The sequence below is a fragment of the Penicillium hispanicum genome, assembly GCF_028827665.1.
Source record: "Penicillium hispanicum strain IBT 35686 chromosome Unknown utg000004l_segment0_segment0, whole genome shotgun sequence".
NCBI classification, from domain to species: domain Eukaryota; kingdom Fungi; phylum Ascomycota; class Eurotiomycetes; order Eurotiales; family Aspergillaceae; genus Penicillium; species Penicillium hispanicum.
In genome coordinates, this window is record NW_026623196.1 from 472,585 (window position 1) to 487,214 (window position 14,630).

Below are 14,630 nucleotides of genomic sequence, written 5' to 3' on the forward strand. Positions count from 1 at the left end.
CGGCTAATTCCCTTGGAGGGTACTACTGAGCACCGGAAACATCTCTGCACCGAACCACAGCAGCCCAGAGCACGATGCTGTAAACGCAGGGAAACCAAAACAGTGAACCGCCACCATGTCATATCCTTGATTACCCGTACTATACACTGCAGAGCGCAGTTCTAAGCGGTCATATCACATTGATGGGCATCCGATTTCTCAATCAAGGCAAGAAAAGACGAACATGTTTAGCTCTTCTTCTTGCTCTTATCCGAACCGTCTTGCTCCTCCTTCTGATCGCCATTGGTCGACCCATTAGTCTTCTTCGCATCTTTGTCACGCTTAGCCGCGTTAAGCTCCTGCTCCCGCTTCGAGTCGCTCTCCTCCTGCTGCTGTCTGTTCTGAATCTTGTTCTCAATCAAGTCGTGGAAGGCGGTGATGGCACGAATCAGACTGCTGATGTAGATGGCCATCAGCTGGTCATTGGTCTTGACACTCATAGCGCGCGCTAGCTCGCTGTTTTCGATCGGTGCCTCCTGACCACTGATGCGAGGGGTGGTTGGTGGGGTGGACAAGTTGGGGAGGAGGTTGAAGACATCCTGGAGGTTGCCCAGGATTGCATGGTTAACGGGGAGCTCGTGGTCAAGGACTTTTTGGAGGTATTGGCCAATGTCGCGAAGCCGCAGATGCAACCCTTGCAGTGACTGCAGCTGTGAGGTGATTCGAGTGGAAAGCGTGCCGACTGCGACGTCCCTGATATCCCGGAGAAGGTGTTCCACGCCAATCTCCTCTGCTTCTTCGGCTTCAATTATCGATGGGGTGTGTACAAAGGTCTTGGAGGTTGTGGTTCCATCCTAGAATGAAAGAAAAAGAGTCACTGGTCAGCTTGATGATGGTCACCTATCACACACCACCACTATCCAAAGCACTTACATCCTTGATCTCATCCACGGCAAAGTAGGCATCTGTAGGAACGCCGACCTCCTTCGGTTGCACATCAACAATCACCAGCAAAGGATTAGGCGTGTATTTCTTGAAAAGCTCGTTGATCTCTAGATCCGAAGCGCGCAGCTTAGGGCCGGAGTGGTACCAGCCGACTAGCTTCTCACGGGCATTGATCTTTTTGAACATGTCCCGCATCGACTCGACGAAGTTGTGGTCTAGAAACCACACCGATGGGTCCTTCTCATCTTCCTCGAATGGAACTAGACACGGCAAACAAGAATCATGAGCTCATCTGCGGAAACTTAGGTCGATAATAGTAGAAGTTTGAACGTACCTGCAAAGCTGTTGGATACTCGCACGGTGTTGCCGGAGTTCTCACCCAGCAGCACACCCACAACGCGCTTCCGAGTACCCTTGGCTGTCCGTCCATAGTGATCGGCGACAGAGAGCAGGACTAACGGGGCGACCGTGACGGTGCGCTGGACGAGGGATAGTGTGTCCGCCGTGGTGGCAGGCATGGTACAAGGGAGGGGAGCGAGATGACAGCTGGCAGTAGGAGCTGATCGGGTGTAAGGAGAATCCGGACTGGTCAATAGGTAGATCGGGATGTGCTTTGGATTTGTAGGTTGGATGGACACAGCAGGGCGATGATGCTCGGAGAGCTCTGGGGTGCGCCACACTTCGCGCGCCACAGCGGCTGGTGTATTAAGTAAGCTTGCTGTACCTGGTTGGGGCCACTGTGTTCAACGAGTGCCATAGGATAGAAGGTTTTGGTATATAGGAGCGGTAACATTATCAAATTGAAATAAGCAGCCGCAATTCAAACACAGTCAGTTCAATCGTCTACCTCTGGTCCATCGATCCTCGGTTGTAGCTATAGCCACGATGTATACGTATGTACATAGAGCGTTTGCAGACAAGCCGCTCCGAACCTCGGGCGCCAAGATTCCTTCCTTTCCCATTTCTCCATTTGTCCGTCTTGCGTCTACCTTTCCTTTCCACCTTGCAAACTCTCCCTTCAAGTCGCCTCTCCCCTCTCCTCTGTCGCAATGGCTCCCATCACTGAAGAGACCGTCTCCGGTCTGAAGGACACTATCGGCAAGCTGGAGGCTCGGGTTGTTGAGTTGGAGAGCCGCCTGGTCAATGGCGGCAGCAAGCCCAAGTCGGTAGCCGAGCAGATGCGCATCATTCTGATGGGTCCTCCTGGTGCAGGTATGTAATCAGCGCATCTACCGGTAGCTAGTGAATGGTGATTGACGCGTTTTACCAGGCAAGGGCACTCAGGCCCCGAACATCAAGGACAAGTACTGCGTGTGCCACCTGGTGCGTAGCCGCAGGCCCGAGTACAGCATCGGAGATGGGACGTTGTTTGCTGACAGGTTTCCTGAATAGGCTACCGGAGATATGCTGCGGTCACAGGTCGCGAAGAAGACTGATCTCGGAAAGGAGGCTAAGAAGATCATGGACCAGGGTGGCCTCGTCAGCGATGAGATCATGGTCAACATGATCAAGAGCGAACTGGACAACAACAGCGAGTGCAAGAACGGGTAAGAGATATCGGATATACTTGATGCTTTCCGATTGGTTTCCGGAAGCTAATTGACATGCAATGGCAGCTTCATCTTGGATGGTTTCCCTCGGACGGTCGCGCAGGCTGAGCGCCTCGATGACATGCTTTCGATTCGCCAGCAGAAGCTTCAGCACGCCGTGGAGCTACAGATTGACGATTCTCTGCTCGTCGCTCGTATCACCGGCCGTCTCGTCCACCCTGCTTCCGGCCGCTCGTACCACAAGATCTTCAACCCCCCGAAAGCGGACATGACAGACGACGTCACCGGCGAGCCGTTGATCCAGCGCTCTGACGACAACGCGGACACCCTGACCAAGCGTCTGGCTACCTACCACGCTCAGACCTCCCCTGTTTGCGACTACTACAAGAAGACTGGCATCTGGCGCGGTATTGACGCCAGCCAGGAGCCTGGTCAGGTCTGGAAGAGTCTGCTGGGTGTCTTCCACAAGAACTAAGCATGGGTTGGAAGGACCACTGCATGACCCGAAAAAAAGCAAGGAGATTGGGGATAAATGACCAGCTAGGCTTTGCGATGCTCACCGTTTCTTTTGTTTGGGTTGGGTTGGAGAGCACACTGCAGGCTTGATCTGGCACAGTTTCCACTTATAGACGTCGAATAGTCCATCTCCAAAAGCCATGTATAGTATGTGTACTTTTCCTGGTACCAATACGCTGTCCCCGGCGTTCCTTTAGTATCTTTTGTAGACTCTTCTTGCGTGTCATCGACCCCAGCAATAGCGCGCAGGAAATAGTTGGCAATAAACAAAAACACTATTTGATTCCACAGAGCATTGGATGTGTCTGGTAAGTTCTTACAGCTGAAGAGGATACTCTGTCGACTCGATCGACGGAGGATACTTCAGTCCACCCTGTCGGCGTACCTCGTCCATCACCTCCATGATTACAATACTCTCCTCCCACAACATGCCGTCGCTCTCAAGCTTCCCATCTCTCAGGCAGCGGGCTACTTCGTCCGCCTCCCAGTACATACCCCGGCCACCAGCAGGGAATGCACACTCCATATCACGGACCTCGCCGAGACCCTTTTTCGGGATCACACGATACCGAGAGGGTTTGAAAGGAAACCCAAATACTTGAATCTCACCCCTAGTGCCCTGGATGCGAACCTGGGGCCCTGAAGTGCCTTTCTCATCTGGATCGCCTGCGACACGAATGCTCGTCATAGCAACACCTTGCGAGCGCTGCGGGTGTGGACCATTGCCGGGAGTGGAAGTCGGGAAGCTGAGCAGGATAGTGGTGGATTCATCAGCGCCGGTGAGATGGTAGGGGGTCATCTGGGAGGTGACGGTCGGGGCCTTTCTCTGGTCTCGGGGAAGAGTGTGGTAGAGAGTCTGGAAGACCCATGTGAGAGAGTAAATGCCCACTTGTTGCGAGCAGAGGTCAGCATCTCCTACCCTGATAATGCAATACAGCATCGGGATTGAAGTTAGCAGCACTCACAGTCTAGAAGAGCACCACCCGCCAGATCCAGGTTCACCATGCGATGTGCTGTACCCCATTTCTCTTCGACGTCATCGCCGAAGCTCGTATCAGCCACGACACGGAGCACCTCACCGATCTCGCCTTTTTGAATGAGCTGGCGCACCTGAATGCTCAATGGGAAGTAGCGAGTCCACACAGCCTCCATGAGGAAGAGATTCTTTTTGCAGGCAGTCTCGCAAAGAATCTTTGCTTGGTCTGCATTGACAGTGAATGCCTTCTCACACAGCACGTGCTTGCCAGCTTCCAAGGCCAGCATGACATTCTGAAAGTGGTGAGAGTGTGGGGTGGCCACATAGACGACGTCGACATTGGGATCTGCGACGAGGGCCTCGTAGGAGGCATATGCGGCACACGGGGCGGGGATGCTAAGGGATGAGATGAATTGATCTGCCTTGTCTTTGGACGAGGATGAGGCTACGGCAACGACTTGATGGGCGACATCGGAGGCGTCGCGTGTTTTCGGGTCCTTGAGGAGATCGCTGACAAACACTATTCCACGAGTCAGGATACTGATCCTATATGCAATTCAAGGGTAAGCCTACTGTCCGCGATTCCTCCAGTGGCTGTGGAAATGCATCAGCTTCTCGTTCGTCCTGATTTGCAGGTTGGGAACGGCTCCTACCCATGATACCCCATCGGATGGTGTGCGCCATGATGGGATTTATTGGAACGTAGACGTCGAACTCTCCGAATTAAGGAGCAAGGGAAGTAACAAGGAGCTCAAGATCGAGGCATATTTATTTCATTCTGTCCTTAAGTGGGGAACAAGCACAGCGCGGAGATGCGCCGAGCGGGGCACAAAGCAACGTCACGACGCTACACGGTTATTGGCGATGATGTATGAACAATGTTGTTTGATAGGTTCTAATTTACACGGCTTATGCTGACTCCATCTTGATACGCACATTTTGCCCGGGGGAATCGGTGCCCTGCGAAGCATTAGTCGACCGTTCAGACGAAAATACCTAGCGTAGACAATCAGCTTACCTCGACTTTCCGCTTGCCCAAGACCGAGTCTGGCGTCCCCGTTCGTGCTTGTGGTGTCGAGCTGCGTGGTGGCGGACCGTCCTTGGTCACTTCAGCGTAGCAACTGGCGTGGTATACTCGAGTGCTGACCTTGACTGCGTCCTGCCAGATCCAGTCTTGCACCTCCTCCGACCACGTCGATTCGAATTTCTCCTGGCAGATCGGACAAGGCGTATTGCGCAATGTGGCATCATTCGGGGCTCGGATCCAGGGCTTGGGCGGTCCTTGCTGAGATGCAGTGCCCTCAACCCCCGTCGCTCCCTCGGGAGCGGCCTCGGGCTCATCTGCACCTTGATCATCACCTGCCTCTCGGGATTTGATCCAATCCTGTGGTCCTCGGGTCAGTACTACGTAGACAAAATAGAGAGCCATGGTGTAGTATACGAACCCGTTCATCAACATACCAGCTGCGGGTCTGCGCCCGCTTGGCGGCATCCGCCATACGCTGGTTCGTCTTGAAATGCCAGTCTAAGTGCCGCGCTTTTCTTTCCCTGCCCTCCTCGGTAGCGAGGAAGCGCCGTCCACAGGTTCCACATCGATTCGACTTTGCTTCATAGAGGGAAACAATGAGAGTAAGGCGAGGGCTGAATTATTGACCATGAGTACGAGTACGAATGAACCATGATGCGCGATTGAATAGCACTTACATCTTCATGGACGCAGTGTTCATAGGGACGGCAGAGGTGGCATTGGATGACAAGGTTACTTGTGGCGTTGGGACTGGCGGTGTTGATCGAATTTGTCCAGGAATGATGAACGGCAAGGATCCTCCTGTAGCCGGTCCCGAGGTTGCTAGGGTAGGTGGTGCTGAAGCGGATGGTAAAAGCCCACGCGACCTCAGGGCTGCAATGAGAGGGTTCTCAGCAACAGGTGGTTGGGTGCTGCTGGCCGAAGGGGCCTGAGGCACGGGAGGGAGAACATTAGGGATTTGTGGCGGGGGAGTAGGTTGTTGACGGACAGCTGTGGCTTTGATGAGCTCGGCAAGCGTCCCGGGATTCAAGAGTTGTTGCAAAGGTTGGGAAGCAGATTGAGTGGGCGGAGTCGATACAGGTGCTGGAGCTGATGCTGCTGGAAAGTTGGGAGTAATGTTTTGAGTAGAAGGTGCAGGCTGTATGGCCGCGAGCGCCGAAACTTGATCTCGAACAAGTTTCAGCTGGTCTTGAGTGAGCTGTTGTTGCTGCAAGATTCGCTGAAGATCAAGCAGCGCCTTCAGGCGTTGCTGATAGGTGGGATCAAAAGGACTGTTGGCAAAATCATTCCGTGCTGAACTGATCAAAGCCTCCAGGTCTCGGTTCAGAGACCCCAAATCCATCTCTGAACGGTAGCCTTGAGGAGGTGTCTGGGATTTGATCAACATGGATAAAAGGCAGTGGCCATCAAGAGCTACTTACCGATGTACCAAACCCCGGCCCATTGTGGAGAAAAGGTTGATTTGATGGCGGTCGAGGCATGCCCTGCGGAGGCGTCGGGCTGTTGGTCCATCCAGTTGGGGTTGCGCTGCCACGGCCGCGGTTGAGAATCTCCGGCTGGCCCCGAGCCTGTTGCTGCTGGATCGCAGCGGTACGGGCCTTGATCAAAGCATTCTCAATATTGCGTGTGATGTCAGGTGGGAAAACTGGACGTGTATCCAGCGAGCCCGGAACAGGCTCCTTCCAAGTCTTGAGCATCTCGTCCAACTTGCGGCGCGTCTGCGAATCGACCAGTGTGTAGGCGTTCATGAATGTCTGATACATGTTTCGCCCCAAGAACAGTGTAAAGGGCGTTCCAACATTCTTGACAATGGAATCGACTACATACAGCGCAGGTAACTTTTGCGGTGGCGGCGTCTACCGAAATCAGTCAGAATGTTCAGCTACGCTAGCTTGAGGGACACCTACCGATCGAATATGGTTCTCCAACACCCTCGAGATAGCCATTGCATGCTCCGTGTTCTCCTTGGCTATAACGGTGAGGTTGCTGATCTGGAATCTGTCGTTTGTGGTGAGGTCCTCCAAGGAGTTCTTGTAGTCTTCAGCGACCTCGTCCGAAACCAGTCCAGACATGGTCGCGGCTGAGTGTCTAGGAAGATGATCAGTGTGAACTTGCAATCACCACGGCCGCAAGGCTTTATGTCCCCAGCAGGCCTGACCAACTGGTCTTCACTTTTTTTTTCCTGGTCGTCTGTTCTGGTGTCCTCCCTTCACGACTTATTGTCTTGGCTTCGCTTGTGCTTTGCTTTCTGTTTTTTTTTTCTTTCTTTTTTTTCTTTCTCTTTTCTTTGCCGGCCTTGTTTTTTTTCTTGGGCAGATTTCAGTGCTCTTGCGATCCCTGCTCACTATCGCAGAATGCTTCCTTCTTAATCCTCGTTTGCGTTCCAAGGCATAAATCCTCCGGGACCAACTCGAGATGGAAAGAAAAAAGTCGGAAGTTGTAAATGCTTGCTAGCTATTTTCACGAGACTTGAGACAACAACAGATGCACCTGTCCTCCAATCCAAGCCCTTATCCAACGACTTTATCTGCCTTCCTTCACGTTGAAGATACCACCGAGGGATGGAGTTGCGACGCGGGAGAGGAGAAAGAGTTGAGGGTGTATGACCAGGAAAACCACAGAAGCAGATTCTGAGAGAAAGCAAGAAGGGGCTGTATGCAACGCTTAAAAGAAAAAGTTGAAGAGGGCGGAGGAGAGAAAGAGAACGAGGTTGGCGAGAGAGACGAGGAGGGAAAGGGATTGTTGGCCGAAGACCGCAGGGAGTCACCTGACCCCATGTGAATGACGCAGGGCTTCCGCATCGGTCGGAACTCCTGGTCGTTGCCATACCCTGACAGTCGACCTACCCTGACAGTCGACAGACTTTCGATCTGCTGCATTTACACTTCAAGATGAAGCTCTATCTCCCGGCTCTGCTGAGTCTTCTTCCGCTGACACTGGCTGCCAACTCGCTCAAGTCTGTTATCATCACTTTCCCAAAAGGGACCCCATCCAGTGTCATTCTCCAGGCAAAGGACTCGTTGAAAGCTGCTGTACGCCCTACCCTTTATCATGGTCATCCAAGAATATATCCCGGATAGACTGAATCTTTTTAGGGTGGCGTTATCACACATGAATACAGTAAGTCCCGCTTCCCATCTTGATCTCTCTCAGGATCATTGTCTTGGTTAACATCCATATTTCTGATCTAGGTCTCATTCGGTAATATCTACTCCTGTCTTATAATCTTGGGCATAATTGTGCCTAATCGTTGATCTAGTGGGTTTGCCGCCGAGGCTCCAGCGATCGCCCTCGAGACCCTCTCGACGCAATCCACCGAATATAAGCCGGAAATTGAAGAGGACGAGGTGGTGTCTGCCTATGGGCACTATGTGGGCGAAGAACGCTCGTCTTGAATAAGATTCTGTGAATCCTATGCCACAGCTCATCATTAAGAAAGCGTACAACGAACACCGGTCGGGGACCGGTTATCCACAGCGGTACCAATGAGCCGGGCGCTCACTCTTTTCTTTGAAGTCGACTCTGGCGTCTTGGTGTTTCGGTGTATACGGAGCAAGTTTTACGTTCTCAGGCCACAGGATCTGATCTAGAGCCGGGGACTTGGGAAGATTCGATCTTTGACCTTAGGGATTTACTGTAGGATCTAGACACGCTCGCTTGATCACTATATCAATTTCTGTGTTTTCTGCAAGAAGATATCTTAGCATTGCATTGTAGGACTTGCGCGCGACTTATGTTCTATATAGCCCTGCCGGGTATACAAAGTACCAGACGGCGGACGATTATCCCCCCCCCCCCCCGCTAGTGACTCGGCCTCCTCGTGGCCCCCGACGCGAGCGCGTGGATCCGCAACTTGCCCAAAGCCACCTTTCTCCCTCCCCCCTTCTTTGCGGAGCGCACTCTGGGGAATGCTGCACTTGCATCCATTCTTTCCAAGCTTCTACTGAGACACGGCCATTCGCCATGGCGTCGGAACACACCATGACCAAGGTTCTGCTGGAATGGATCAACAGCTTCTCCTTGGGCAAAACACTCCGAGCCACGGATGAATTGACCGACGGAATTATCCTGTGGGAGATCCTCCAGGACATCGACCCGCAATACTTCCTCGATGAAATCCCCGAGCGCAACCCAGAGAATCACTGGGTCGCCAAATGGCAGAACCTCAAGCACATCCACAAGCTCCTGCTGAGCTATATTCGACACCAGAACGATGACTCCCTCCCGTCCGGCCTCGACCCGTCCCCCGATCTTGAGGCTGTTGCAGAGAAGGCATCCACAAAAGAGACGAACAAGCTGCTCAAACTCCTCCTGATTGCGGCCATAAGCTCGCCCAACGCCGAGACCTACGTTCAGACACTCCAGGAATTGAGCACTTCTACTCAGGAAGGCCTCAAGGATATTATAGAGGAGGCACATAACGGTCAGCATGAACCGTTGGACGCGGCCGATGAACTTCGCGAGGGTCTTCCGAAACGCGACCATCCGGTGGATCTGGAGCTACAGTTCGAGGAGCGCGTCGGGAAAGTACTTGCCGAGAACGATCGCTTGACCCACGAGAAGAAGGAGCTGGAGAAGGCATTGGAGGATTTACACAATCGCTTGGCTCGTCTGCAAGAAAACAACGATACTCTCCAAAATCGGTTGGCTTCTACCGAAGATCGCTTAGTGACACTCAAGTCTGGCAAGGGCGATCTGGGGTTCAATGCTAAGGCACTGGAGAGCAAGACCCGCCAGCAGGATGACCTCATCGCTACCCAGGAGGCAAAGCTTACGGCTGCCCAAGATGAGATCGACAGCCTTCGCATGACGGTGGAGTCTCTGAAGGTCAAGAATCAGCGCTACCAAAAGCTCCAGGATGATTATGATGAACTACGCACGGAGAGAGATCAGTTGGCACGTAAGGCAAATGCAGCGGAGAAATACCGCCAAAAGCTCCAGGCCAGTCAGGACTTCGAGAAAGAGAACCAGACCTTGAAAAATCAAATCAAAGATCTACAGCAACAACTGAAAGAGTCTGACTCGCAGCAACGGTGGTCTTCGGAGCGTGACGTGGAATTGGAAGAATACCGCAAGCTTCTGCCTCGCATTGAGCAGGAGTGCAATGAAATCCAGAATCTCAAGAAGCAGCTCGAGTTCAACAACCATGCGCTGACGGAGCGACTTCAAAGTGCAGACGAGCAACATGAGAGAGACGATGCTGTGATTAGTGAACTTCGTGAACGCCTCCGAGAATTAGAGGGTCTGCCGGGCAGTCCATCCCCGGGATCCGAGACGCCTAAAATGCAAGCGACGTTGTCTAAAGACTTTGAAGCCATCGGGATGAAGGAATCTCAGCTGTATGGTTCCTCTGTTCTGCTTGTTTTGCGCCACAGTGCATTGCTGACCAAACATCAGTAAATCTGAAAATGATGAGTCCAAGAGGGAAGTGGAATCACTCAGGGCGTCCTCAATAATGGTACGTGCTCATGTGCTGGCTTGCTACTTCTCTTCCACTGACAGCAATCAGCCGGAATCCCATTCGGAAGGCTTCTCTGAGAATTTTACAAAGTCCGTGCAAATTGCACGAACCAACTCCACGCAGAGGTAAGTGACTATTTAGTAACATCTTGCAGACAACACACTGACGTAGATTTCCAGTGACGAGTATTGGAAGCTGTACGAGAGTTACACTGGGACACTCAAGAGACTTGCAGAGGTCCAAGATACGTTGGACACCACCAAGAAGGATTTGTCTGACGCACAGACTCAGAGTAAGTCATTCCCCGCGAGGTGTTCAACCAAAACAGTTGCTGACAATAGGCAAGTTTGTCTGGCCAACATGGAGAAAGCTGATATTTTCCGCGGGTTCGAGGAGCATAACTCGACAGAACTGGCTAGACTCCGCGGCGAATGGGATAGTCTGGTTCAAAATGTACATCACTTGGAGGCTGAAGTGGATGCTAGCCAGACCTTGGTGCGAGAAGTCTGTTCCGAGCGAGAGGAACTACGCAAGATGCTTGACAGCAAGCAGAACGAAATTAGCGCCGAGGATCAAGAAGTGATGAATGAAATGCAGATGCTGCTGGGTGAATTCGAGACTCACAATACCGAAGGCGGCGAGACACCACATAAATCAAGCTTCGAGCTCCTCAAACAGTGCGCCGGAGTCTTGGAGAAAAACGTTGAGCGCCTCGCTCAGCGTGCTGAGGTCTGTTTATTCATCGTTTATATGCAACAGAATTTTTTGTGCAGTCCGCTAATCTGGATTTGGCTGTTTAGTACATTCAACAGCAGAATGAACTCATCAAATCATTGCGGGAAAGCATGAAGAACTATGAAGAGAACCTAGATGACGGCATCCCTAAAGAACGTGAAGTCAGTCCTCCCTTGCCGTCACATACCCATGCGTCTGGCGCATTCCCTGGCTCCATGTTAACCATCAATTTCAGGCGGAACTTCAAAGAGTCATCGAAGACCAAGCTCGTGAGCTCAGTCTAGTGAGCTCGGCCTGGTATCATCTCCAGAGTCGATGGCAAAATAATAATATGACTGTCTCGCGATACAGACAAGGTGCGAGCATGACTGATCCCCGGGGCTGGCTGGCCAAGCAGAGAAGCGTGGTTGCCGGCCAATAGACCTCGCAAGTGTATGGTGGATAGATCGTTCAACTTGCATCAGTACCTTTGTTGGCGGTAGTCTTCGTTCATATTCCCTTTTAGACTGCCTGTCATACCTTGTTTTTTCTCCCATGTCATATGGCATGCATGTTCTTCATTTTCTGTTTATATTCTTGGTGAATTTTCATTGCACTGGTGACGGGTGGGCCACCTCATGTGTATTATCTATTTTACTAGAAATCGGCTGCTGCGTCTGGATGTCCCTTCTGTGCATAGAACAAAGAATGTGCTTATATTCATCATTGAAAACTCGGGGTATGATTATAATGATCTGGTTAAGACTTGAATGTGCTACGTCTGCATGAACAATGGGTGCTTCTGTCAGTCCGGCCGAAACACTCATTGAGTCGAAAAAGCATGTTTGCAGAGACTAGGGAGAACCAAAATTCCTGAATCGATACAGAATATATTTGCAACATTGTGTGGGTAATATACATGGATAGCAACATAGCTATATCCAGGTCAGGTGGTTAAAAATAGATAATACAAGGGCATACATGTGAAATATTTTAGATCAGAGGAGTTGAAGTGCGAAATATTACCTCCTTTGAGACATGGAATCAATCAAGCCCATTGTCGAGGGTGCTTCAGCACATCCATGATCTCCTTTTCACTCGTCTTGTCCTCGGCAAGCTCCTCCTCCTCAACCGGCATGTTTTCGGTCCTAGTTCCGGAGACTGGGTCCATGTAGGCCCAGCTTGCCGTGCGTGGAAGACTCATCAAGATGCTCTCGATGCGAGCATTCGGCGTGCGCAACCCAAAACTTGTACCACGGTCGTAGACCAAGTTGAACTCAACATAGCGACCACGGCGCAGCTGCTGCCATTCTTTTTGGGCCGGGGTGAAAGACATATCCTTTCGTTTTTCAATGATAGGTAGATAGGACGGCAGGAAGGAAGCCAGGCCATCCGAGACGAAAGAGAACAGGGTCTCCTGCGGGTTAGAAGACGAGCCAGCGGACGTTTGGAGGAAGTTGGCGTCAAGATCGTCGAAGAAGATACCGCCAATACCGCGGCATTCACCGCGATGGGGTAGGTAGAAGTATTTATCGCACCAGGCTTTGAACTTCGGGTAGTAAGTCGCGTCGTGGCGATCGCAGGTGTCCTTAATGGTTTTGTGGAAGTGCTGCGCATCTTCAGGGAAGAGGTAGGTTGGGGTCAAGTCTGTACCACCACCGAACCACCAGTTCTTGTCGCCATTGATCGGATCTTTGGGATCGGAAGTCTCAAAGTACCGGTAGTTCAGATGCACGGTGGGAGCCATGGGGTTGTGCGGGTGGAGGACCAAAGACAGACCAGCCGCGAAGAAACTCAGCGAATCCACATCGGCTCCCACAAAGGACTTGTGGTCGGCGCGCATCTTCTCAATGGCAGGCCGGGGGAGCTGGCCATACACCACTGAAACATTGACACCAGCCTTCTCGAAGACATTACCATCCTGCAGGACGCACGAAATGCCGCCGCCACCATTGGGGCGTGACCAGGTATCTTTCCGAAAATCCTTGCCATCTATCTTGCTCAGCTCTTCAACAATTCTCTCCTGGTGTTCCTTGATGAGTCTCTCCATTCGAAGGCGCATGGGTGAGGATTCGGTAATGGCATTCGAGCGTTTCAGGGCCTCATCCAGCTCGGCAATGGACGGAGAATCGAGTTCAGTGATTTCACCAGTGGCCTAGTCATCAAGTCAATGGAATCCAGACGTTCTGGGGATAGAAAGTAATTGACCATAGAGTAGATGATTGCACCGATGAAAGGCACGCCCACGGCCAGTCGCAGGTACGGCCGCCACACGGTGAACTGCTGCTTCTGACGAGGTTTTTGCTCCGTGCCGTAGCCACGGAGTGATTTGCCTGTGTTGCGAACAGCTGTGCGAGAGCCTTGTGTTGACAGCTGGGCCAACGTCCTCCGCAGAGGCATAAAGGATCGCGACGCCATTTTTCGCGATTGACAATGGGCGTAAGTGGACCGCCGTTTCCGGATTCAAGATGACAATTGTCCCAACTGAGGCCCAGACCAGCTCAAGTTATTTGTCCACCGGGGGAAACGGACGTTGAATTTAGTTTCCGGGGCCCTTCATAAAGTCTTGCAACATGGTCGTACGATATCAGGCAATGAAGGGAGTTTGATCTGTTTGTCTCGATGAGATAAGCGATAAGCCGACCTCGGGATTCACCTTGGGAGGCTCTTGATTGGCTCTTTTCCCTGAGGTGGATATGCAGTCTAGGATATGTATGTGCATGGGTTCTCAGTATATAGGTGAATTGGCACCATGGAAAAAGACTCAGCTTCATACCTAAAGCGTTGTTCTATGTAATCGTTGGAATCACGATATTTTCTTTCGGGGAATTCCACCGACCATCAGCAGTAGCATTCTGCCTGTGGCAGTAATGCTGCTATTTTTCAGATGACCAAGAAGCCCGCTTGATGAAGAATATTTACAGGTAAAGAGCTTGTTTAGTGGACCATCTTTGCACATGATCTGGCCAGCGCTCATGGTGGCTCAGTAAGTCACCAAGACTGAACTGAAGTTCTCGAGATAGATGGACAAGAATAGAGATTATCGATGGTAAGGCTGTGGGAGTAACCCATTCAAAGAGGCGAGGTGGCGAATAGAGCCTGCGTCATACATAGAATCAGAACCCCAGTACAACAACCGGAGCACATACTGTGCGCTTTTTTCAGCGATCAACATCCCCCATTTGTGGCCATCAAGCCTGGGGTGGAGACGCTAAGTCCTTATCAGGCGTGGGCTGGGGGCGGAGCCTCTTGCTCAACACAAGATACGGGTATGAGACCCCAGAGCATGGGTGTATATAGATGGTGAAATGGCGTTGCTAGAGCGTTATTTTACACCAAGGAGAGTTTACGTGTAGACGTAGCGTTCTAGATTTGCCTGTCCATACTACCCATTTTAGATTCTTTTGGATCCATGTATATGTAGTCTCGAGACTGGAGGGTCCACCCCCGTCTACCGAGGAT

The 14,630-nt window shown here is 51.7% G+C and overlaps 7 protein-coding genes across 7 annotated transcripts; 3 read left to right on the forward strand and 4 right to left on the reverse strand.

Moving 5' to 3' along the window:
• Window positions 1–227: 227 nt before the first annotated feature.
• Window positions 228–1,442, reverse strand: rpn8 (proteasome regulatory particle lid subunit RPN8; the record flags this gene model as incomplete). The annotated part of the gene is made up of 3 exons (XM_056943105.1): window positions 228–833; window positions 913–1,184; window positions 1,259–1,442. The coding sequence occupies 3 exons, from the start codon at window positions 1,440–1,442 to the stop codon at window positions 228–230; spliced, it is 1,062 nt and encodes a 353-aa protein (XP_056799988.1).
• A 531-nt stretch (window positions 1,443–1,973) lies between these two features.
• adk1 (adenylate kinase ADK1) lies at window positions 1,974–2,949 on the forward strand (the record flags this gene model as incomplete). The annotated part of the gene is made up of 4 exons (XM_056943106.1): window positions 1,974–2,136; window positions 2,195–2,247; window positions 2,317–2,471; window positions 2,541–2,949. 4 exons carry the CDS (start codon window positions 1,974–1,976, stop codon window positions 2,947–2,949), a joined length of 780 nt encoding a protein of 259 aa, XP_056799989.1.
• Window positions 2,950–3,306: 357 nt separating this feature from the next.
• On the reverse strand, window positions 3,307–4,650 carry N7459_003923 (Gfo/Idh/MocA family protein; the record flags this gene model as incomplete). Its single annotated transcript, XM_056943107.1, has 3 exons — window positions 3,307–3,902; window positions 3,956–4,486; window positions 4,620–4,650. 3 exons carry the CDS (start codon window positions 4,648–4,650, stop codon window positions 3,307–3,309), a joined length of 1,158 nt encoding a protein of 385 aa, XP_056799990.1.
• Window positions 4,651–4,875: 225 nt separating this feature from the next.
• N7459_003924 (putative mRNA cleavage factor complex component Pcf11) lies at window positions 4,876–7,065 on the reverse strand (the record flags this gene model as incomplete). The annotated part of the gene is made up of 6 exons (XM_056943108.1): window positions 4,876–4,926; window positions 4,985–5,350; window positions 5,412–5,607; window positions 5,671–6,362; window positions 6,415–6,849; window positions 6,901–7,065. 6 exons carry the CDS (start codon window positions 7,063–7,065, stop codon window positions 4,876–4,878), a joined length of 1,905 nt encoding a protein of 634 aa, XP_056799991.1.
• Window positions 7,066–7,884: 819 nt separating this feature from the next.
• On the forward strand, window positions 7,885–8,388 carry N7459_003925 (uncharacterized protein; the record flags this gene model as incomplete). Its single annotated transcript, XM_056943109.1, has 4 exons — window positions 7,885–8,025; window positions 8,089–8,113; window positions 8,185–8,194; window positions 8,253–8,388. The coding sequence occupies 4 exons, from the start codon at window positions 7,885–7,887 to the stop codon at window positions 8,386–8,388; spliced, it is 312 nt and encodes a 103-aa protein (XP_056799992.1).
• Window positions 8,389–8,956: 568 nt separating this feature from the next.
• Window positions 8,957–11,473, forward strand: N7459_003926 (putative microtubule binding protein HOOK3; the record flags this gene model as incomplete). Its single annotated transcript, XM_056943110.1, has 6 exons — window positions 8,957–10,332; window positions 10,391–10,451; window positions 10,503–10,579; window positions 10,634–10,746; window positions 10,801–11,183; window positions 11,255–11,473. The coding sequence occupies 6 exons, from the start codon at window positions 8,957–8,959 to the stop codon at window positions 11,471–11,473; spliced, it is 2,229 nt and encodes a 742-aa protein (XP_056799993.1).
• Window positions 11,474–12,216: 743 nt separating this feature from the next.
• Window positions 12,217–13,586, reverse strand: hem13 (coproporphyrinogen oxidase; the record flags this gene model as incomplete). Its single annotated transcript, XM_056943111.1, has 2 exons — window positions 12,217–13,323; window positions 13,377–13,586. 2 exons carry the CDS (start codon window positions 13,584–13,586, stop codon window positions 12,217–12,219), a joined length of 1,317 nt encoding a protein of 438 aa, XP_056799994.1.
• Between the last annotated feature and the right edge of the window lie 1,044 nt (window positions 13,587–14,630).